This window comes from Aquarana catesbeiana, linkage group LG01 (assembly GCF_042186555.1).
Source record: "Aquarana catesbeiana isolate 2022-GZ linkage group LG01, ASM4218655v1, whole genome shotgun sequence".
Lineage (NCBI taxonomy): Eukaryota > Metazoa > Chordata > Amphibia > Anura > Ranidae > Aquarana > Aquarana catesbeiana.
The window spans coordinates 599,821,799-599,844,525 of record NC_133324.1 but is presented as its reverse complement, the minus strand read 5'-3'; the positions used below and the strand labels follow the sequence as shown (position 1 = coordinate 599,844,525).

At 40.7% G+C, this 22,727-nt stretch overlaps 1 protein-coding gene across 4 annotated transcripts in view; it reads left to right on the top strand.

Annotated features, from left to right (window-relative positions):
- TBC1D2 (TBC1 domain family member 2) overlaps positions 1 to 22,727 on the top strand; it is an 83,068-nt gene that overhangs the window by 25,438 nt on the left and 34,903 nt on the right. For all 4 annotated transcript variants that reach the window (XM_073598632.1, XM_073598648.1, XM_073598640.1 and 1 more), the window contains exons 3-6: positions 4,685 to 4,829; positions 7,163 to 7,295; positions 17,838 to 17,929; positions 18,541 to 18,731. In XM_073598632.1, coding sequence (XP_073454733.1) covers positions 4,685 to 4,829; positions 7,163 to 7,295; positions 17,838 to 17,929; positions 18,541 to 18,731 — 561 coding nt within the window. The remainder of the gene's footprint in view (positions 1 to 4,684; positions 4,830 to 7,162; positions 7,296 to 17,837; positions 17,930 to 18,540; positions 18,732 to 22,727) is intronic.

Sequence of the window (22,727 nt, the reverse complement as noted above, 5' to 3'; positions counted from 1 at the left end):
TGTTCACTTCCTGGATTTACACAAAGGCACAGCTCCAGCTCTGCAGCCTTCAGCTCTCATTGGCCCTCTTATAACTCATCCCCTCTCCCTTCCTGGCAAAGAGAGCTGTGCATAATGTCATAAGCCTAGGCTTTTTACCAGACAAACAGGAAGTTGGCTGTATAAGGTATTTACTGGCAGAAAAAAATGTTTTACTATCCAAAGTTAAAACAACAAGGGCAGGAGATTTAATAAGTGGAAAATTTAAAAAAATGACTGAAATTCCACTTTTAAGGTAATTTGAATAATAAATAAAGAGTGGCATGTGTGGCAATTAAAAATACTGTATATCTCTTTCTGCAGTTTCAGACCAATCAAATTGACATACCTTTATTTGATAGTGAGATAAGTTTCTGAACCTGATATATGTTTATTCCTTGGGAAAGGGGAAAGAGAGTTGGGGATTTCTTCTAAAACATTTCAGTTACATATATTCAGTGGTTGGTCAAACCAGTGGGGGTTCTTGAAACAAACTGACATCTACAAGGGACATATGTCAACTTTTATCAGTCAGCAGTGGTACATATTTTTGGAACATATAGAGAAGCAATAGAACCTCTGTCAGATTTTTAATGATGTTCCTGATGAGGAGAGTCACCCACTCTGTTTGTCCTAGTGACCACTGTAAGGGTTTGTTTTTGTCACATTCCCAGAGTGGTTTGTGTATACCGTTAGAAGCATTCTCAAATATATATATCTCATACATACACATATGAGGGCCAATTTAGACTGGAGCCAATTAACCTACCAGCACATCTTTGGAGTGTGGGAGGAAACCGGAGTACCCGGAGGAGACCCACGCAGGCACAGGGAGAACATGCAAACTCCAGACAGACAAGTGCAATGGTTGGGATTCAAACCCACAACCCTAATGACCACTGACATCATAATTGGAAGTTACTATTACTCCAACTGACACCAATGATGGGGATAATTTAGCTCCCACTTTCTCATCAGTATACCCCCCCAGTCTCTATTTTGTTTAAAACATAGCGAAGGTGCAACCCTACAAACCATATGCCATGAAACCACATACATTTGACTGACCATGCCCACTTTTCGCAATGCCCACAAGTGTTCTGTGGGTGGCGCAATGCATTTTTTAAAAAATCCTTTATGGTGGCCCTCTTAATTATTTTCAAATGTGGGCAACGCTGCTTCTGTTGTGTGTGTGCTTCCCATGCACATCTCTAGCGCTGGGGTATATGCCCCACATTTTGTGTGGAGTGGCCAAAGGCCTGAGTCCACAACTGCCTGATGTTTTATTTTTTTATTTAACAGTTCCAGTGCTGTAGTGTTATTAAAACATGCACTGTAACGCCAGCTCCTTCTGTTGTCAGATCTCACGTCAGAGCTGAGGGAGGGCTCTAGGCCACTCGTTGGCTTTAATCACATTACTGAGTGGAGGCCTTTCTCTCACAATGCCACTGTATTTGGGGTCTGGGTGAGTGGACAAAGGAGAGAAGAGTTTGGGAGGAGATTCGGTAGTGACAGGAAAGAGCTCTGTACAGAAGGAGAGGATTTGGGGGTGAGGGGGAGATGGCTCTGTACTGGGGGCTTGGGGTGAGAGCTCTAGAGTGGGTGGGAAATTGGGGATGAGGGATAATTTTTGGTTGTGCACTGGCCTGTATGTTACCTACTCCTGAGCCCTGTGTCCTATGTGATGCACACTCTGGAGCCCTTCACCCTATGCAACATGCACTATTGAGCCCTGCGCCTTGTGCACTCCAACACTCTGTGTAATACGCACCCCTAAGCCTTGCACTATTTATATTTTGTTGTACATTTCATACTCCTGACCACTGCACTCTGTAAGCTTGGCTATATATGACATACTCCTGACCACTGCACTTCTTATGCTATATTTTTCATTACATACTTATTATAAACAAAATCCACTAGAAATAGCCTCAATGTAAATAGTGGCTGCTGCATACAAAATAATGTGAACAATACACATATATATTACACACCCAGTGAATAGTAGTGCATGAGAAATGATCATAAAAAGAAATGGTCCATAATAAATGACGTCCAATAATGGATAAATGATCCGTGATAAAAAATCAGTTGACTGAGTGACTTGACACCACATCACGTGATAGAAAACGTGTCTTCCCCAATTGGATGTACACTCACCGACATTCTTTGCCTCACACTCTCATGTTTGGCAAAAAGAGCATTGCGCCCCTCAGGGTTGTGGATATCCCGTCAATCGATCCAAGCATCCAAAGACCAATAGGAATCCATAATATGCAAAGGAAAAAAGAACTCCAAATAGCGCAATTACATCAAGAAAACATAATTTATTAAAACCACAGAGGCCTAATGGTAATAGACTTACAAGAAGGCAAAATAAAAAGCGCAATGTTATGGTAAACAGACGCCAAACATATCCCAGTCATGGTGGACATAAGGATGGGCACTGTAGCATGTGGCTGTACGGCAACGGGAAGTGAGGATTACGTATCACCGGAAGTGACGCACCGTGTGTACTGGCTTGTTGGTTGGGTGAGATACGGTGCCCATCCTTATGTCAGCTGTGACTGGGATATGTTTGGCGTCTGTTTATCATACCAATGCGCTTTTTATTTTGCCTTCTGTAAGTGTATTACCATTAGGCCTCTGTGGGTTTTAATAAATTACGTTTTCTTGGCGTTATTACGCTATTTGGAGTTCTTTTTTCCTTTGCATATTATGGATTCCTATTGGTCTTTGGATGCTTGGATTGATTGACGGGATATCCACAACCCGGGGGGTGCAATGCTCTTTTTTGCCGAACATGAGAGTGTGAGGCAGAGTGTCGGTGAGTGTACATCCAATTTGGTAAGCGGAGACACGTTTTCTATCACGTGGTGTGGTGTCAAGTCACTCAATCAACTGATTTTTTGTCACGGATCATTTATCCATTATTGGACGTATTTGTTTACTTTCAGTATTCCTTTAAAGTGGCTGCTTCATTTATATTAAGTTTCTCTGTAGCGCAGTAATAAGATCTAGGGTTGTGGCACGTTGTGAGATCTTCTTTTGTATTACATACTTATTACCAAAGTGTTCAGTGTATCAACAATTGCTGGTTGCTAAGTAGCCACTGACTATTTTAAAAATGAAAGTACACTTGTGGCAAAGCTTTACTATCTAGCATTATAGCAGTTTATAGAGTACGAGTGCTTTCCTTTCATCCCACAAACTTGTTTCAATATTGTTTTCAAGTGTAGAAGATGCCCCATTCTTTTTATGCCAAGAGCAGCCATCGGAGCTGGTTGGCTCACATCGTTGTCCCCCATCCTGTGACATACATTTCTTGTAAAGTCTGCTTACTAGCAATTCTGATTTTCCAAAGCTATCTGTGGTCACCTTGGTACTAGTGCTCAAGTGACCAGTGACTTCTTTAAGTAAGCAAATTATGCATATGTGAGACTTAAAGCAGCCCATAGATGAGACGGTTTTCTTTCCTTCCACCACTGGTGGAAGGAAAGAAAATCGCTACATCCCCCCATCAACACAGTCAGTGTTGATGGGGGAATGCCTCCCGCAGCACGAATGTGTGTTGTTGGTGTGGGCAGCACAGGGATCCCTCCTGGCCGACAGAACACAATGATTACTGCTAGCGGCTATAGCTGACTTTCTTCCTGCCACCATGTGACTGTGCCTGATCAATCACCAGCATACCCCAGGCACTTACAAGGTAACAGCACTTCTAGATCTGCAGTTGTCAAAGTGCCTGTGTCTGCTTGATTGTAGACGATAGCAGCAGTAGGCCAGCAGAGAGGTTTCCTGTGCAACTTGTGTAACCATTACAAAGCCCCCAAACGATTTTGCTTTAGAAATGTAATTTCTGCAGTGGGTGGTTTCATTTTGGATAACACTGGATTTTCTGCTTACCAAAGCCAATACTTATGGAAAATATTATGCAGTTGTTATGATTGTACATAGTTACCTATCTTACATTTTAGAACTTTTTGTTCCTTTTTTTGAGACTTATCTACAATTCTAACGCTTTTCATTTTCCATTTTTGTCTGTCTTAAGCGTATTTCCTTATAACCTACTTTCTAAGAATCTTGATCTAAGTTTTTTTTTTTTTGCTGCTTTCTCAAAATTCTTATTTGTATTAAGATTTCTAGAAACTCTCATATACACTGGGATTTCCATTATAAGACTTTTAGAGAGGGAACTGATTGCATAACGATCTTGTATTTCCTGCTGTAGTTTTGACAATTAAGATGTGGTAAGACTTTCGTCATTATATCTTGTTATGACTATCAAAAAAATATTTTGCTTGTCAAATGATAATGTTCATTTTAGATTGTCTTTGTTCCTGTTGAGATATTCCACAAATTATTTTTTTTAATGAATGAACCCATCTAGAATTATAAAATATCATCTATATATCTTTGCCATGTTAATACATGGTATAGGTATACAGATAGCTCATTGTCACAAAAAAAGCTTCACCTCTTCCCCAGGTACAGGTTAGCATACAACAGAGCACTACTAGTGCCCATTTAGGTAGTGGTTATAATAGTAGTAATCATACAGATGCATGTACTTTTTCTTTTTTATGAAACTATACATTTGTTTTTGTTTTTTAGGTTTGTCAGTGACAGTTCTGTTTATTAAACTGTGCTTCTTAACTTCATTTAGGCAGCTAACAACCATGCAAAGATGTACTGGTTGCAGCAACTACAACTGAAAAGAAGAGGATTTTGTAAAAATGAACTAAAAATCAATCTTCAAAATGTTTTATCTCCCGAAATATTTGAGGTTAAGCCAGTCTCTAATAATATGGGTATGTATAAAATGTAGCTAGTGTTTTTAGTATGGGTAGGCTAGGCTAGGTAATGGTTTGTTCTTTTCACAATTGTTTATTTTCAGCATATCTGTCAGCGTTTCTAAAATGTCTGATGTGTCTTCTGCTTGAAAGAACGCACACATAAATTCTATAAGAGTTGTGGTCTTATAAGGGTATATGAACAAAATTGAAGTCCTCTTTTCTTTCTGATAGACCAATTTAGGTATATATCTTAGAGGAATTTTCAGGTAACTCTATCATAAAGTAGATCTCGGTAACTTTACAAGTCTGCATGAATAAATTCCTGATGTGTCACAATATACTTTGCCAGCATAATTTTTCAGAAAAGCTGTACATTTTATCTTTTAAAAGCAGCCCTTAAGCTCCAAACTGGTGAGCTGAGATGGTGCCATCAGTTTGATACATGCCGTCAGATTTTATCAGTCTCTTATATCTGAGTGATCATGTTGGATCATTGCAGCTGTCAGTATTGACACCCCTGGCAGGTGATGTGGGCTCACCCAAGGAACAGAGTCTAAAGGACAACTTTGGTATTATACAGAACCACTGAAGACATGGTGGGCGAGTGGCCCCTATGCTGCTTTTCTGCAACCTGACATAAGGTAGTGGTCCTCAAGATTGCCCCACCAAGGGGGCACTGGAACAGAGGGGTCAGAGACCAAGGCAGTCAAGAAGCATGAGAGTAGTTGGAATTCAAGCAGAGGTTGAGGCTGGCAGCAGGCTAGAGAATAGTCAGTACCCAGACAAAGGTTGAATCAGGCAGCAGGCAAGGTGATCATTGATGTCCAGGCAGAGTTTGAGGAAGGTGGCAGCCAAAAGGAAAACAGTAAAGGTCACAGTGGGGGCAGGAGACAGAGGCATGAGCAGAGTTAGGCAATCTGGGTTAGCAATGAGCAAGGCAGTACAACAGTAATCTCACACACTAGGTAGCTGTCAAGGAGGACTGTGTGCCTGCCCAGTGTCAGGGGTGCACACCAATGCATATTAACACATGTTTGACAGTACACGTTAATTTACGTAAAAGGTCAAACTCTGTTCTTCATTAGGCTAAAAACAACTTTATTATTTAAAGCGGGGTTCCACCCAAATTTTGAACAATATCTGTATGTATTCTCTTCCTTGCCTAGATGCTGACATGCTGTTTAAAAAAATTTAAATCGCCGTAATTACCTTTTATTTTTCTATTCTTCTTTGCACTTCCTGGTTCTCCTCCCGTGGGAGTGGGCGTGTTTCTAGCCTCTCCCAGACTCCTGGGAGCTAGTCTCAGGCTTCCCAGGATGCCACTGAGCATGTGCGGGAACGAGCGGTGAATGCTGGGAGCACAGCATTCACCACATCCAGTAAATAAATGCTTGTGGGCTTCAAATGCCCACAATGAAGATGGAAACCGCCTGCAGTGAATAATATAAGTTATTCTTTCCGACGAAATCTGACACAGGCGGACATATTACACACAATATGTGAGTATGTAATGCTGAGAAGAAAAGTTTGTGAATGAACTCAAAAAAAAAAAAAACGATAGATAGGTGGACCCCCGCTTTAAGTTCCAGCAAGAGTGTTGACAATCCAACCCACTCCTTCCAATGATGTGTTTTGTCCCCTAGTGGAGCTTAATCTCCAGATCAGTTTCCTCCCACACTCCAAAGTCATGCTGGTAGGTCAATTTGCTCCTTTCCAGACTGGTCTTGTGTCTGTGTGAGTTAGGGACCTTAAGCTAGGTACACACGGGCCATAAATGGACCGAAAACAGTTGGTTCAGCAGAAACTGGACGAATTTTGGTATGTTTGTACCTAGCTGGGTTAAACAAAAAAAAAAACCTGTTTACCCAGCATTAAATTGTTAGCTCCTTGAGGGCATGGACTAATGTGAATAAGCAAAATACATAAAAAAACTGCTTTATGGGGAAAAGAAAAACTGCATAAATTGTTGGTGCTTTACACAGTAAAATCCTATAATAAATATATAAATGTATCTGTACTAGCTTACCCCAGTAGGTGTGTGTTTGTAAAAAAAAAACCTATGCACTAGACTGGTAAATGCTGGAGAGCAGAGTTTTCTCAATATAAGTGTGGGTCTCCTAAAGCTCATAAATTCTGAATGGTATGTCCAGCATGCTGTTATTTCTTTTATTTTTATTTCTTTTCTTTTTTTTATTTTTATTTTCTCCCCCTATCCATGTCAGTTATCGAGACAGAAATTTAAAAATGTAAAAAAAAAAACAACTTTTGGATAATCTATCATACATTTATGGAATTGCTCTATTCTTTATATGTTTTTGCATTAATAGCAATAACTTTTTTTTTTTAAGGGGAAGATGATTTTTTGCCTCCAGTTCAAACACCAACTGAACTAGTAGGACTAACAGCGGCCTCTATGCCAGCCCCTCAGGAGTCAACTTCTATTCAAAATATCTCTCTAAAGCATCCATGGAAGGAAATACAGTACGTGGACATTATACTTTTTCCATAAATGAATAATAAAATCTAGGCACATACAAACTGCATGCTTTCGCTCTTAAACCCCAAGTTTGCATTTGCATATCAGTACAGCTATGTAAAGTGCTGATAAAACTGGGTTGAAGCAATGTTACTTGCAGGCATTTGATTTATGGGTTCATATTCTGATATGCTAAAATATTTGGTGTACACAATTTGTTATAATATTATTCTGAGAGCATAGAAACCTGCTAATTAGGTCTTGTGACAGACAGACGGTTTGTCACTGTGTAAGGCTAAACCCAGCAATACGCTGATTGAAATTCATCTGGTTCAGCAGGAACTTGCTAAATTTAAAACAGTGTGTGGCTGTCCCCGCTCAAAAATTTGATCATTTGATTGGCTTCTTTGATAGGGACATGTTGGAAAAATATGTTGTATCTGCAGCTGCTGATCAGTGTATTCTGACAGCTGCATGCACAACTGTCAGAATACAATGTTCCGGCAGTGGAGAATTCCTCCATCCACCTCATTTGTGCTGCCTGAACAAAAAAAGTAAGTGTATGACCAGTTTACACTAGCAGCAGGCCTTGTCGGCCCTCTGAAAAGCCATTTACATTTTAGCGGCATTTGACAGGTGGTGACAAGCTGTTTTAACCCTGTAAATGGCAGGTACCACGCCAATTGCACTTGGTTACGGCATGGCAGCACATTTGGCAGTGACCCTTTACTATTATAAATTAACAGGCAGTGTTGATTGTTGAGTCATAATAGTGACAAATCACTTAGCATAGAGAGGGGGCAGGGCTTTGTGCTGGCTGTACATCCCCCCAAACATATATATACTGTATATGTGTTTTGCAGACAATGGGGCCACTGCTCAGAACAGGACCAAGTGCTGCTTGGTCCCCCAGGGAGTTACAGTGCCTTGCAAAATTATTCACCCCCCTTGGCTGTTTACCTATTTTGTTACATTACAGCCTTTAGTTCAATGTTTTTTTTATATGAATTCTATGTGATGGATCAGAAGACAATAGTCTAAGTTGGTGAAGTAAAATTAGAAAAATATATACATAAAACTATTTTTCAGAAATAAAAAACTGATAATTGGCATGTGCATATGTATTCACCCCCTTTGTTATGAAGCCCATAAAAAGCTCTGGTGCAACCAATTACCTTCCGAAGTCACATAATTAGTGAAGTGATGTCCACCTGTGTGCAATCTAAGTGTCACATGATCTATCATTACATATACACACCTTTTTGAAAGGCCCCAGAGGCTGCAACACGTAAGCAAGAGGCGCCACTAACCAAACACTGCCATGAAGACCAAGGAACTCACCAAACAAGTAAGGGACAATGTTGTTGAGAAGTACAAGTCAGGGTTAGGTTATAAAAAAAATATCCAAATCTTTGATGATCCCTAGGAGCACCATCAAATCTATCATAGCCATATAGAAACAACATGGCACAACAGCAAACCTGCCAAGAGACGGCCGCACACCAAAACTCACGGACCGTGCAAGGAGGACATTAAGCAGAGAGGCAGCACAGAGACCTAAGGTAACCCTGGAGGAGCTGCAGAGTTCCACAGCAGAGACTGGAGTATCTGTACATAGGATGGCAATAAGCCGTACGCTACATAGAGTTGGGCTTTATGGCAGAGTGGCCAGAAGAAAGCCATTACTTTCAGCAAAAAACAAAATGGCACGTTTTGAATTTGTGAAAAAGGCATGTGGGAGACTTCCAAAATGTATGGAGGAAGGTGCTCTGGTCTAATGAGACTAAAATTGAACTTTTTGGCCATCGAAGAAAACGCTATGTCTGGCGCAAACCCAACACATCACATCACCCAGAGAACACCATCCCCACAGTGAAACATGGTGGTGGCAGCATCATGCTGTGGGGATGTTTTTCAGCAGCCGGGACTGGGAAACTGGTCAGAGTTGAGGGAAAGATGGATGGTGCTAAATACAGGGATATTCTTGAACAAAACCTGTACCACTCTGTGTGTGATTTGAGGCTAGGAGGGAGGTTCACCTTCCAGCAGGACAATGACCCCAAACACACTGCTAAAGCAACACTTGAGTGGTTTAAGGGGAAACATGTAAATGTATTGGAATGGCCTAGTCAAAGCCCAGACCCCAATCCAATAGAAAATCTGTGGTCAGACTTAAAGATTGCTTTTCACAAGCGCAAACCATTCAACTTGAAGGAGCTGGAGAAGTTTTGCAAGGAGGATGGGCAAAAATCCCAGTGGTAAGATGTGGCAAGCTCATAGAGGCTTATCCAAAGCGACTTGGAGCTGTGATAGCTGCAAAAAGTGGCTCTACAAAGTATTGACTTTAGGGGGGTGAATAGTTATGCACATTGACTTTTTCTGTTATTTTGTCCTATTTGTTTTTTGCTTCACAATAAAAAATAAAAAAAATCTTCAAAGTTGTGGGCATGTTCTGTAAATTAAATGATGCAAATCCTCAAACAGTCCATGTTAATTCCAGATTGTGAGGCAACAAAACCCGAAAAATGCCAAGGGGTGAATACTTTTGCAAGGTACTGTAATTAAAATGTAAAAGCATCTTTATTGATGCATCTTTAAACTTAGTGAATGGGAATACTTTTCCATTTCTCACACTTTTTTTTTTTTTTTTTACAAACTTTCATTTACACAAGCATTTCAGCTTAATAAAAATAAAACTTACTGGCTTTCATTGATGACCTCACTATTTGGAAATACTAGTTGCCTGGTTGTTCTACTCATGATTGGGCAATACTTTGAGTTACTGACCCAAAACAAGCATGGGGAAAAGAAATTCTGACACTTCTCTGACTTTCATTAGTTTGGGTTTTTTTACTTTGAAGTATAAAAGCCAAGCACAGTCGAGCAACTAGTATTTTTTTCAGGTGAAGCCAAAAATGGCAGCCTTCATATTTCCCTTATGACTGACAAACTAAAATGAAGGTTAAAGTGGATGTAAACCCTCACCAATACCCAGTGAAGTCAACAGCCTCACATGATACACAGAGATGAAACAGATCTCCCTACATAAGTTTTACATGTATATCTGCTCTCTTCAGCTTTCTAGACTCTTTAGAAAGTGCACATCATGTTAAAAATTTTTCTTCCTGTTTTAGCAGTGGGTGGGGAGTCTGGGCATACATGGTGTGTAAGCTGATTGGAGGAAAGGCACATGCCCCCCCCCCCGCACATAGGCAGAGGAACAAAGAAACTTGCAGAGCTGTGCTGTGAATAGACAAGCTCTCTGCTCATCTGTCTCTAAGCAACCTCTCCGACACAAATTTCCAGCTCCTTTTATCTCCTGTGTCAGAGAGATTGTCAGAAGTTATCATGCTGATAACAGAGGAACGTAGCAGCAGAAAAACATGGCATTTAGGGCTTTGGAGAGTGATACGTAAACACTACAGATATATGTGCCCAGGTCAAATTTCATGAATGGGGTTTACATCCACTTTAAGTACGTTAAACCACCTGACATTAAAGTAGAACTATAGGCAAAACTTTTTCATTTTGGATACAGTAAGGAAGGGTTATAACCCCTGTCAGATTTTTTTTTTTTGCCATCTGTGTCCCATTACAGCGATTTTTCTTCACTTTCTGTACCACAGCCAAACAGGAAGTGAGAGGAAATCCTTGCAAATTAAGGTAATCCCTCGGTGGACCCCACAGGCATAGACAGCAATAAAATCTGACAAGTGTTCCAATCCCCCCGCACTCTATCTTAACTACTTCCCGCCCAAGGTACGTCATATGACGTCCTTGAATTTGTGGGGGTATATCTGAATAATGCCTGCAACTACAGGCGTCATTCAGATATCAGCTTTTTCAGCCGGCGATTCCCTACACCATAAGAATGATCATAGTGGCTGTTCCACCTCTTGATCGTTCTTACGGGCGGCGAGAGGGGACATCCCCCTCCCGCCGTTCTCCGGTGCTTCTACCAACTCACCGCTTCCATCGGTGAGTCGGACACAGGATCCGCCGGCCCTAGATGGTGAAGATAGAGATTTCTGGTGGACCAGATGGTTGCCGGAGTCTCTATGATCGTTCGGAGGCCGGGCGCGATGTTATGACATCACGCCCTGCCTCTGTATTCAAACGAATGGTGCTACCTCGGCTGGGAAGCCGAGATCGTTTTATTTATTTTTTTTAATTCAGGCTTCCCAGCCTAGAGGTGAGATGTGGGGTCTTATTGATCTCACTGATCGTGCCATATTCCTATTACAAGGGATGTTTACATTCCTTGTAATAGGAATAAAAGTGATAGTTTTTTTTTTTTTTTTTTTTTAATGTCAAACTAAAAAAACAAACGTAAAATTAACAATAAAAAAAAAAAAAATTTAAAGCGCCCCTGTCCCCGTGTGCTCGCACGCAGAAGCGAACACATACGTAAGTCCCGCCCACATATGAAAACGGTGTTCAAACCACACGTGTGGTATTACCGCGAACGTTAGAGTGAGAGCAATAATTCTAGCCCTAGATCTCCTCTGTAACTCAAAACATGTAACCAGTAAACAATTTTAAAGCGTCGCCTATGGGGATTTTTAAGTATCGAAGTTTGACGCCATTCCATGAGCGTGTGCAATTTTGAAGCGTGACATGTTAGGTATCTATTTACTCGGCGTAACTTCATCTTTCACATTATGCAAAAAAATTGGGCTAACTTTAATGTTTTGTTTTTTTTTTCAAAGCGTGAAATTGTTTTTTTTTTCCAAAAAAAGTGTTCGAAAAGTTGCTGCGCAAATACCAAGCGAGAGATAAAGTTGCAACAACCGCCATTGTATTCTCAAGGGTCTTTGCTAAAAAAACATATATAATGTTTGGGGGTTCTATGTAATTTTCTAGCAAAAAAATGTAAATTTTACATGTAGGAGAGAAATGTCAGAATTGGCCTGCATGGGAAGTGGTTAAACTGGTTAAATTGGTCTGCATGGCTGTCGTCCCAGAAGGAAGCCTCTTATAAAGATGATGCACAAGAAAGCCTGCAAACAGTTTGCTAAAGACAAGCAGACTAAGGACATGGATTACTGGAACCATGTCCTGTGATCTAATGAGACCAAGATAAACTTATTTGGTTCAGATGGTATCAAGCGTGTATGGCAGCAACCAGGTGAGGAGTACAAAGACAAGTGTGTCTTTCCTACAGTCAAGCATGGTGGTGGGAGTGTCTTGGTCTGGGGCTGCATGAGTGCTGCCATCACTGGGGAGCTACAGTTCATTGAGGGAACCATGAATGCCAATATGTACTGTGACATATTGAAGCAGAGCATGATCCCCTCCTTTGGGGGACTGGGCCGCAGGGCAATATTCCAGCATGATAACGACCCCAAACACACCTCCAAGATGACCACTGCCTTGCTAAAGAAGCTGAGGGTAAAGGTGATGGACTGGCCAAGCATGTCTCCAGACCTAAACCCTATTGTGCATCTGTGCGGCATTTTTAAACGGAAGGTGGAGGAGTGCAAGGTCTCTAACATCCACCAGCTCCGTGATGTCGTCATGGAGGAGTGGAATGGGACTCCAGTGGCAACCTGTGAAGCTCTGGTGAACTCCATGCCCAAGAGCGTTAAGGCAGTGCTGGAAAATAATGGTGGCCACACAAAATATTGACATGGGCCCAATTTGGACATTTTCACTTAGGGGTGTACTCACTTTTGTTGCCAGCGGTTTAGACATTAATGGCTGTGTGTTGAGTTAATTTGAGGGGACAACAAATTTACACTGTTATACAAGCTGTACACTCACTACTCACTACTGTAGCAAAGTGTCATTTCTTCAGTGTTGTCACATGAAAAGATATAATAAAATATTTACAAAAATGTGAGGGATGTACTCACTTTTGTGAGATACTGTATATAGTCCGTAACCATAATGCAGACTTGCACATGTTTAGTCCTGAACAAGCTCCTCAGGAAACAAAACACTAAAGGAATTTTGTATCAAAGCACTAAGAAATGTTATTTCTTCAAACTTTCAAATGACCAGGGTAGATTTAAATCTGAATGATGGTTATCTGAGATAGAGAAAAAAAAACAAAACATTTCTTGTCACTGTAACAGTTTGAAGCAAACTCAGATTTCCATTGATATCAGTCTTTTTCGTTGTGGAAATGCTCATTACTTGTAGCTGTAAATGTAGCTGCAGTACATCTTTGCGGTTTGACCTAGTTAAAGTAACCTATATGTTTTTATTTTGTACATTTTCACTCCCTGCTTGCTATCCAACTCTACAAAGCGCCTGGGTTCAAATCTATTCACTTGCAGATTTGTGAGCTACAGAAATGAAAAAAATGCACTAGAGCTGCACGATTCTGAATAAAATGAGAATCACAATTCTTTTGCTTAGAATAAAGATCACGATTCGCTCACGATTCTGGGGGTAACATCATCTTTCACATTATACAAAAAAATTGGGCTAACTTTACTGTTTTAGTTTTTTTTTTTTTTTTTTATTCAAGTGTATTTTTTCCCAAAAAATTGAATTTCAAAGAGTGCTGTGCAAATACAGTGTGACATAAAATATTGCAACGACCGCCGTTTTATTCTCAAGGGTCTCTGCTAAAAAAATATATATGATGTATGGGGGTTTAGTAATTTTCTAGCAAAAATACTGATTTTATCTTGTAAGCAACAAATGTCAGAAAAAGGCTTATGCCCCGTACACACGGTTGGACTTTCCGACAACGAAACCATGGATTTTTGTTCGAAGGGTATTGACTCCAACTTGTCTTGCATACACACGGTCACACAAATATTGGCCAACAATTACGAACGTAGTGACTTACAAGATGTATGTGATATCTCCATTACGAATGCTAGTTATATCTCCGGCTCGTACTTGATACCGAGCATGCGTGGACTTTTGTGCGACGGACTTGTGTACACACGATCGGAAAGTCCAACAACAAACATTTGTTGGCGGAAAATTTGAGAACCTGCTAGCCAACATTTGTTGGCGGAAAGTCCGACAACAAATGTTCGATGGAGCATACACACGGTCGGACTTTCCGCCAACAAGCTCACATCCAACATTTGTTGTCGGAAAATCCGATCGTGTGTATGGGGCATTAGTCTTAAAAAGAGCAGCAAAGGATTTTATCCCCCCCCCCCCAATTATACTTACCTAGGTGGATGCAGCACCAGTCTGATGCTGCATCTCTCTCCCGGTGCCTTTACACTGAGAAGCGAGCGATCGAACATTACCAATCACTTGGTTCTGACAGCTCCCCGAGCAGAGAGCTGCTGACTGTCAATCAGCAACTCTCGGCTCTGCCTCCTCCACGCGCAGTGGAGCGATGAGCTGTGGAAGGGTGGGGAGCGGCCTTCTCAGAATCTCAGCGGCTCGCTGAGGGGCTGAGCGGGGTGTCAGTCCAGGCAACTGGTGGATCCAAACTTCCATTGTCGTGATGACACGGTGCCTGGTTGCATTCTGTAACATCAGCAGAGAGCAGACTTCAACCCGCTCTCTGCTGAAAATAGGTCACAGAAGTGCAAAATGAATTGCACTCCTGTGATCCATAGGAGAAGTACAACCAAACGAGCTTTGGCTATACTTCTCCTTTAAGTGGTTATAAACTGCCCTCATTTGCAGACCGAAGTTCATCCATTTGATCTAAAGGAAACAAATGATAAAATGTTTCTTTTTATCTCTCAGCGCTGAGCAATGTTGTGATAAACTTTGCCGGAGGCTCTTTTTTTTTTTTTTTTTGACAGCTCTGAGCAGAGAATGGCTTTGCACTTGTTACATGAATCGTGAAAATGCTGGATTAGGATCATGAGGGGGTTGAATTGAGATCGCAATTTTTCTTAATGGTTAATTGTGCAGCTCTGCATTGTACCTTTTGGACTGTGAACATAGAGCAAGATTTTTGTCCTTGGTTCAGAATGGTGAGCTATCACACTTTTCTAGCATCCCTTATTTCATACCTATAAAACATGATGCTGAATGATCATTGTGATAGTTATGTTGCTCTCCTGAGCAACCTTTCATTAAATATTTTATTTAAATACAGTAAAACCTTGGATTGCGAGCATATTTCGTTCCAGAAACATGCTTGTAATACAAAGCACTTGTATATTAAAGAGAATTTCCCCATAAGACATAATGGAAACTCAAATGATTCGTTCCACAACCATTTATTCATAAGTAACTCAAAACATGCAACCTGTACAATTTTTTAAACGTCGCCTATGGAGATTTTTAAGGGTAAAAGTTTGTCGCTATTCCACGAGCGGGTGCAATTTAGAAGCATGACATGTTGGGTATCAATTTACTCGGCGTAACATTATCTTTCATGATATAAAAAAAATTTGGTCTAACTTTATTGTTGTCCTTTTTTTTTAATTCAAAAAAGTGTATGTTTTCCAAAAAAGTGCGCTTGTAAGACCGCTGTGCAAATACGGTGTAACAGAAAGTATTGCAACGACCGCCATTTTATTTTCTAGGGTGTAAGAAAAAAAATATATATAATGTTTGGGGATTCTAAGTAATTTTCAAGCAAAAAAAATGTTTTTAACTTGTAAACACCAAATCTCCTTAACCACTTCAGCCCCAGAGGATTTTACCCCCTTCCTGACCAGAGCACTTTTTGCGATTCGGCACTGCGTCGCTTTAACTGACAATTGCTCGACGTGGCTCCCAAACAAAATTGACGTCCTTTTTTTCTAACAAATAGAGCTTTCTTTTGGTGGTATTTGATCGCCTCTGCGGTTTTTATTTTTTGCACTATAAACAAAAAAATAGCGACAATTTTGAAAAAAACGCATTATTTTTTACTTTTTGCTATAATAATTATCCCCAAAAAATATATAAAAAAACATTTTTTTTTTTCCTCAGTTTAGGCCGATTCATATTCTTCCACATATTTTTGGTAAAAAGAATCACAATAAGCATTTATTGATAGGTTTGCGCAAAAGTTATAGCGTCTACAAAATAGGGGATAGTTTTATGGCATTTTTATTGATAAGAAAGGTGCACTGGCCTGGGACTCGGGAAGCCACCTGAGAGAGCTGTATTTGAAAATCGCTCTGTAAGAAATGAAATGGTTTGCAAAAAGCTTGTTTTGTCTGAGAGAAGCCCATCCCTTACCTGAAAGGGATCTGTCCTGTGTAGTTAGGAACTTGATGATGAAGATTTATGTTCTGTTTTTGTTCTGTTTATTTATATTGAAACCTTTTAAAATAAAACAGATTACAAGTCAGAATTCTAAAGTGGTTCTAAAGGCCTAGAAGGTTTTTACCCTAATGCAATAAAGTGGTTGTGAACCCTCACATACAGTACTATATACCCAGTGAAGTGAACAGCCTCAGATGATAACCAGAGATGAAACAAATCCTCCTACATAGGTTTTACTTGTATATCTGCTTTCTTCCTCTTTCTACACTCTTTGAAAAGTGCAGATCGTGTTAGAAATCTTTCTTCTTCTTTCAGCAGCACATAGGGGTGGGTGGGGAGACTGGGCTTATACTGTGTGAGACCTGATCGGAGGAAAGGGGGAAAGGGACACTCTTTTTCAAAATGTTCAGTCTTTTTTCATTTATATCACAAAAAATTAAAAACCCCAGTGGTGATCAAATACTGCCAAAAAAAGCTCTTTTTGTGTGAAAAGAATGATATAAATTTAATTTGGGTACAGCATTGCATGACCGCACAATTACCAGTTAAAGTAGTGCAGTGCTAACTAGGAAACAAATGGCCTGGTCATGAAGGGGGTCATCAAGTGGTAACCTTTTCTTTCAAAGGTGGGTCTTGTCCTCCTCCTGCTTCCCTGTTGTTGAGTGAGTGCACTGCACAAAAAAAACAACATAGCGACCCAGGAGGCATTTGTTTTCTTTCAAGCCAAACTCATGTACGAAAGATCATCATTTGCATGCCTTTGCACCTGTCTTTACGTTACAGTAGCTCTCTGTAATGCACACCCATCAAGAAGGGCAACGGAAGCGTAGCACTAGCTTGTGCATTGCATAATACACTATAGATGGAAATCTGGTCTAATAACTCCAGTACTTGCACAGTACATGACCCTGAGCAAGTATGCATTGCAGAGTTGCTCATCTGCATGCTTGCTGCTGGTTAATGTCTCAGAAACAATAGCATACAGCAACTAGTAATTTCAGACAGGGATCAGTAATTGCAGTCTCAGTTTCATTATTTGAGGGGAGTGAAGAGTGAGCAAAAATAGTGACCTCGTCAATGTGGAGTTGGTACTTTAGCGTCCTAATTGGTGACGAGGCTGTATAGCTAAACTCCAGTGGAGGAAAGCAAGTTCCCCAGCTCAACTTTGTGTCATGGCACTAGAGTGGCTAAACAAATACTGGTATACGTGTATACCATTACACGTATATATTATATAAACACTTCACTAATGGAGTTCTTAGGGGAGGCAGCAGCCAGATTCATACCTAAGCGCGGAATTATAAATATTGCCTGGAGTTTAGTTTTCAGTAGCTACTGCTTTAACTCGATTGTCAAATAACATGATTATAGGTTAGATTTCTGTATACTGATTTTCTTTCTTTTTTTCCTAATAGGAATACAGTTCGTAGTTTATGTGTTACAAAGCCTTCTCCATTAACTAGCAGAAGTGTTTTTCACTTTGATGATTTAGAACCAGCCGCTGAAGGTAAATTGTAATATTTATTTTTTTTATCCATTTTAAATTCTCTTTCTAGAAAAAAAATGTGTTTAGGCAGGAAGCACATTAAAGAAGCCAAAATGTAGATTTCAGAAAATAATTGTTTGTTTTTAGCCTGCAACAATAGCAACCATTATGAGAACAAGCCTTTCTTGACACTTTTTTGCATCTAGCAGTGCGATTTTATACCTTCTTCATAAAATCCTGTGTACTTTGCAAACAATCCAAAAATAATGATGTTGTATTTTTTATTTTTCCATACATGAAAATTGGACATTTTCTGTTCTCTTTTGGTAAATGATTTTGGCAATTTCTGGAGAACACCTGAAGCTTCATTTATTATTACCCTCAAATTAGCATTGTGTGCTTTTATTATTATTTTTTGGTTGTTGGTATTTTTATTTGAGCAATTACCTCTCCCACATACACACTTTATACTTTTAAAATATATGTGTCGAACATTAACCTAATGTAATTTTATAATCGTTTTATAAATTCTTAGTACTGTCATAAACCAAAGTTCAATCTCCTGCTATTAAGTTATGGCGTTGGTGAGATGACAAAAATAACATATAATAAGTTTCTGTTTGGTTCTCCAGTAAGAGAAGCAGTAGCAAAGCAAGTCCCAAAGATGTCTCCATCATTAAACTTCAACAGGAAGGCAAGAAAACAAAATTGGAGCTCAACTTCTAGTCATGACAGTTTATTACCAGAAACCATCCATTTTGAAAAGATATCCAGTCCCCAACAACAGATAAAAGCATTGACGGAGGAGTTAAAGTCTCAAAAGGTGCACCTTTTTTATTTTTTTATTTCTGGTTTGGAGCCATGCAGCACTATTTTCTCTCTAATGCAGTCCTGATCAGAATAAATCAAAGTTTCTGAAAAAGTATAATTTATGGAAAAACAATAAATTGTTTAAATTAAATAAGAGCAGATTTTATATTATTAGCCTTTCCAAACAGAGAACTTTAAAGATTAAAGTGACAGAATCACTTGTCAATCAGCATTAAAGTACCCTTAGGCCTCATGCACATGGATGTCTAGAGGCTTCAAAACCCTCTAGCATATAAATTCTTGGTGCTTTCCTGTGGCTCAGCATCAGTGGCGGCTGGTGGTATATTTTTCTGGGGGGGGGCAAACAATGCATAGACCCCCCCCCGGTTGGTGGTCACTGGCCCCACACTTACCCCATCTAGGTCGCAACCAGCGCTTCCTCCGGGCGGCGGTTTCCCCTGATGTCAGCATCATGGTGGCTTCTGCCATGCGTCTCCTCTTTCCTCCTCCTAGGGGCCAATAGATCACTTCTCCTATTCGGTCAATCGGGTGGTGCTTCCTGATTGCAAAGGAGGAGAATCAGGAAGACAATAGCAAATATTAATTTGCTATTGCTTTTTTGAAGCCTATTAGAGCCTCTGGCTCTAATTATGTGCTTAAAAAAAAAACAAAAAAAAAATCGGAATCCATGGGTCCGGCGCCACACATGTAGATTAGGGGGCCACACGCACCGATAGGGGGGCGGTGCCCCTGAGCTTTGGATTATGGGCCGCCACTGTTCAGCATACAGCCGACCATACAAGTTAATGGCTGCATGTGGCGATACTTGTGTAAATATAAATGGCTTTGCATTGTTTACTCGCGCATTTGGGAAAAACCCAGGGGATTTTACTCTAGAGGACTTTGAAGCCTCTAGATACCCGTGTGTGTGAAACCGTAGATGATTTTTACCGGATGACAGCCATATATTGGCACCTTCAAATCCAATCAGATGTCCCTGTCTAATATTTCCCAAAGTAAAAGGCAATTTGCCAGGCTTTATTCAAAACTGAATTACTGTTGTTCCCTTAGAATAAGGCTGGCAATGAGGCTGTCTGCTAAGTGCATGGACATGTTAAGCTTTCCTGTTTAAATATGTCTTAAATCTGTAGCATGGTATGTTACAGCAATCTCTGAAGATGGGAGTGATCGCTTGCCTAATGCAAATGCATCCATCCTATCATCAATTGAAAAAACCTATAGCATAAAATATTGAGAGAAAAAACAAATGTCAGAAAAATGGGAGATGTTGTCCTATGCTGGTTAAAGGTCTTTAAAGGGTAACTCCACTTTAATGGGAAAAAAATAGCAAATGAAAGAAAAAAAATATAGCATATACAATTTCGACACAAATCATATTGTAATTCAATGTTATTAAAAATTACCTTTCCTTTTCCATCTGCAGCTCTGTTTTTTTCTGTAAAGTGCAATGCAATATGGCAACCTGGAGGTACGTCTGTATGGGCTTTCAGTTAGGCTGGCAATACATGGATCTAAATTCGACTATTTCAGCAGGAACGGGCCAAGATTTGATTCATGTATGGACAGGCTGATTGTACTCAAGTCGATTTATCAATGAACTTGGGTACAACTAGCCTGTCTGATTTTTTTCACACAATTACTGCCGGCAGCTTCAGCCATGAGCAGTAATTATTGTGTTCTGCCAGCCTAGGAAGACTCCCCGCCTCCCCCTTTTGCCGACAGAATACAAAAGCACTGCATTAGCCATTCCCCCAGCACTGACTGTATTGATTGGAGAATCAAGCAATTTTCTCTCTTTCCACCCATGGTGGAAATCAAATCATTTATGGGCTGCCTTAGAGAACTGGAGGATTGTCAACTGCTTATAAGTGTGCTGATTACCGCACTCCTGTTCCATTGAGAGCTACAAGGCTGCCTTGCATCCTATTATTTTGATTGCTCACGCAGATAGTGCTGGACAGTAACTCTCTTGATCCAGTAATTAGCTTCCCTATAAAGATTCATACAGGAAAGCTCTATATTGAATCCATTTAAGGTTCTTATATAACTGAAGCCACAATGAAGGGGGAGCTTTTTCTGACCCCCTAAACTCATTGACTGTTTTTTAGTATAAACAAATAAATTAATTTGGACCCTGTTATCCTTTTTGTCTGGTGCTCTGTGTAAGAATGACATGGTTGTGTGGGCAGAGCTGTGCCAATTTTAAAAGTGACTTGCTGCTGTGGGGGAGAATAATCCTGCACGCTGTCATGGGAAAGTACTCAGATGGTGGGGAAATGCTCAGCAACATGTTGCTTGTTATACAGGTGTAACATTTAATATGTTTTCAAGAAGGAGTTAGCCTTATAATTATTGCTTTCTGCCATGGCAATTTTTTCAGGACTGAATAGTATACTATATATGCATCTTAAAGGGGGTAATTATTTTTATATCATGACTTTGGGTCATGAATGACTGGCTTTACTTAAAACAGAACTTCACCCAAAGAGGGAAGTTCCACATGTCTGCTTCCTTCCCTCATCCTCCTGCCACAAGCACTCACAGCTGGCTTCGCAAAGTAAATATGCCAGCGCCTGGACCCAAAGACAGCCAAAGAGGCTTCTTGGGTGAGAACAGCCCTGGATCCCTGGACAGGTAAGTGTCCTATTAGTAAAAGTCAGCAGCTACTGAGATTCATCCATTCATGCTGTTTAGTGTGGATGGAGAAAACCTAGATTTCTTTAATTCAGCCAGCAGGCTGAACACAAGAAAAATATGGGTGTATGGCCAGCCTTACATTCACTGCACCTTTTATAAAATACTACATCCGCTTCTACCATGGTTCTAGATAAATGACTTTTCCACTTTCCAAACACAGGAGGGGTGCTAGGCCAGTTCGCCCGCTGTACATTCACAAGTAAAATACCTAGATGGCTGCACTCCCTTGTTCTTCAGAGCAACAATTTATGTATTCAAAAACAGTCCATAAAAGCAGCTCAATACAACAGTACACACAGGGGAGAGAAAGACAGGTAATGAATGTTTTACACTTGCTCTGCCTCTTCCAGACCTTCTTCTCCCCCGTATATACTTTTGTACCATTGAGCTGCTTTTATGGACTGTCTTTCAATAAATAAAGTGTTGCTCTGAAGAACAAAGGAGTGTAGTCATCCAGATTTTTTACTTGTTTTATGAAATACTGTTCATGGGTGAACAGTCATGCCCTGACCTCCTGCTGTGGCACTACTTTTGTCTGTTGCTAAACAAAAATTTGCTCAGCTGATGATGTGTGAGTTTTGCAACCAAAACCCACTCCACTAAAGCAGCCCATAAATGATTCCGTTTTTTTCAGTGTGATTCCTCACATTCGAGCTATCGTACTTTGACAGTAGGGAGCAGTGGCGGCCCATCCATAGAGGGCGCACGGGCACCGCCTCCCTTATCCTTGCATCTGGCCCCCTGATCTACCTATCAGTGGCACCGTATCATAAATTCCAATCGGGGGGGGGGGTTTGAAGCACCTAATTAGAGCTAGAGGCTCTAATAGGCTTAAAAAAAGGGTGGCCTCGGAGCGCAGAGCATTAAGCTCCGAGGCCACCCAGTTGTGTGACCATAGCGAATGAATTTTTGCTATTATCACGCTAAAGTTCCTCCCCGCCAATCAAGAAGCAGGTCTGTGAGACCTGTTTCCCAATTGGCCAAAGCATCAGGCGATCCTCTTTGGCAGAAGAGGAGACACACGGCGGAGGAAGCTGGAGGAGCGGACACAGGAGCCGCCGCGGCCACTGGCCGCACTCCGGGAGAGGACACCACAGCCCCATCACATAAGCGGGTAAGTGCTGGGCCGCCCGTGCGGGGGGGGGTGCTGTTTCGGTGCTGTGCCACACCAACAGGGGGTGTTTGTTTGCTGCCCCCAAAGGAAGAATCCACCAGCCATCACTGGTAGGGAGATTTGCCGTCAGAATACACTGATCAGTGCTGTAACTGGTGGAATAGATCGAGCAACCTT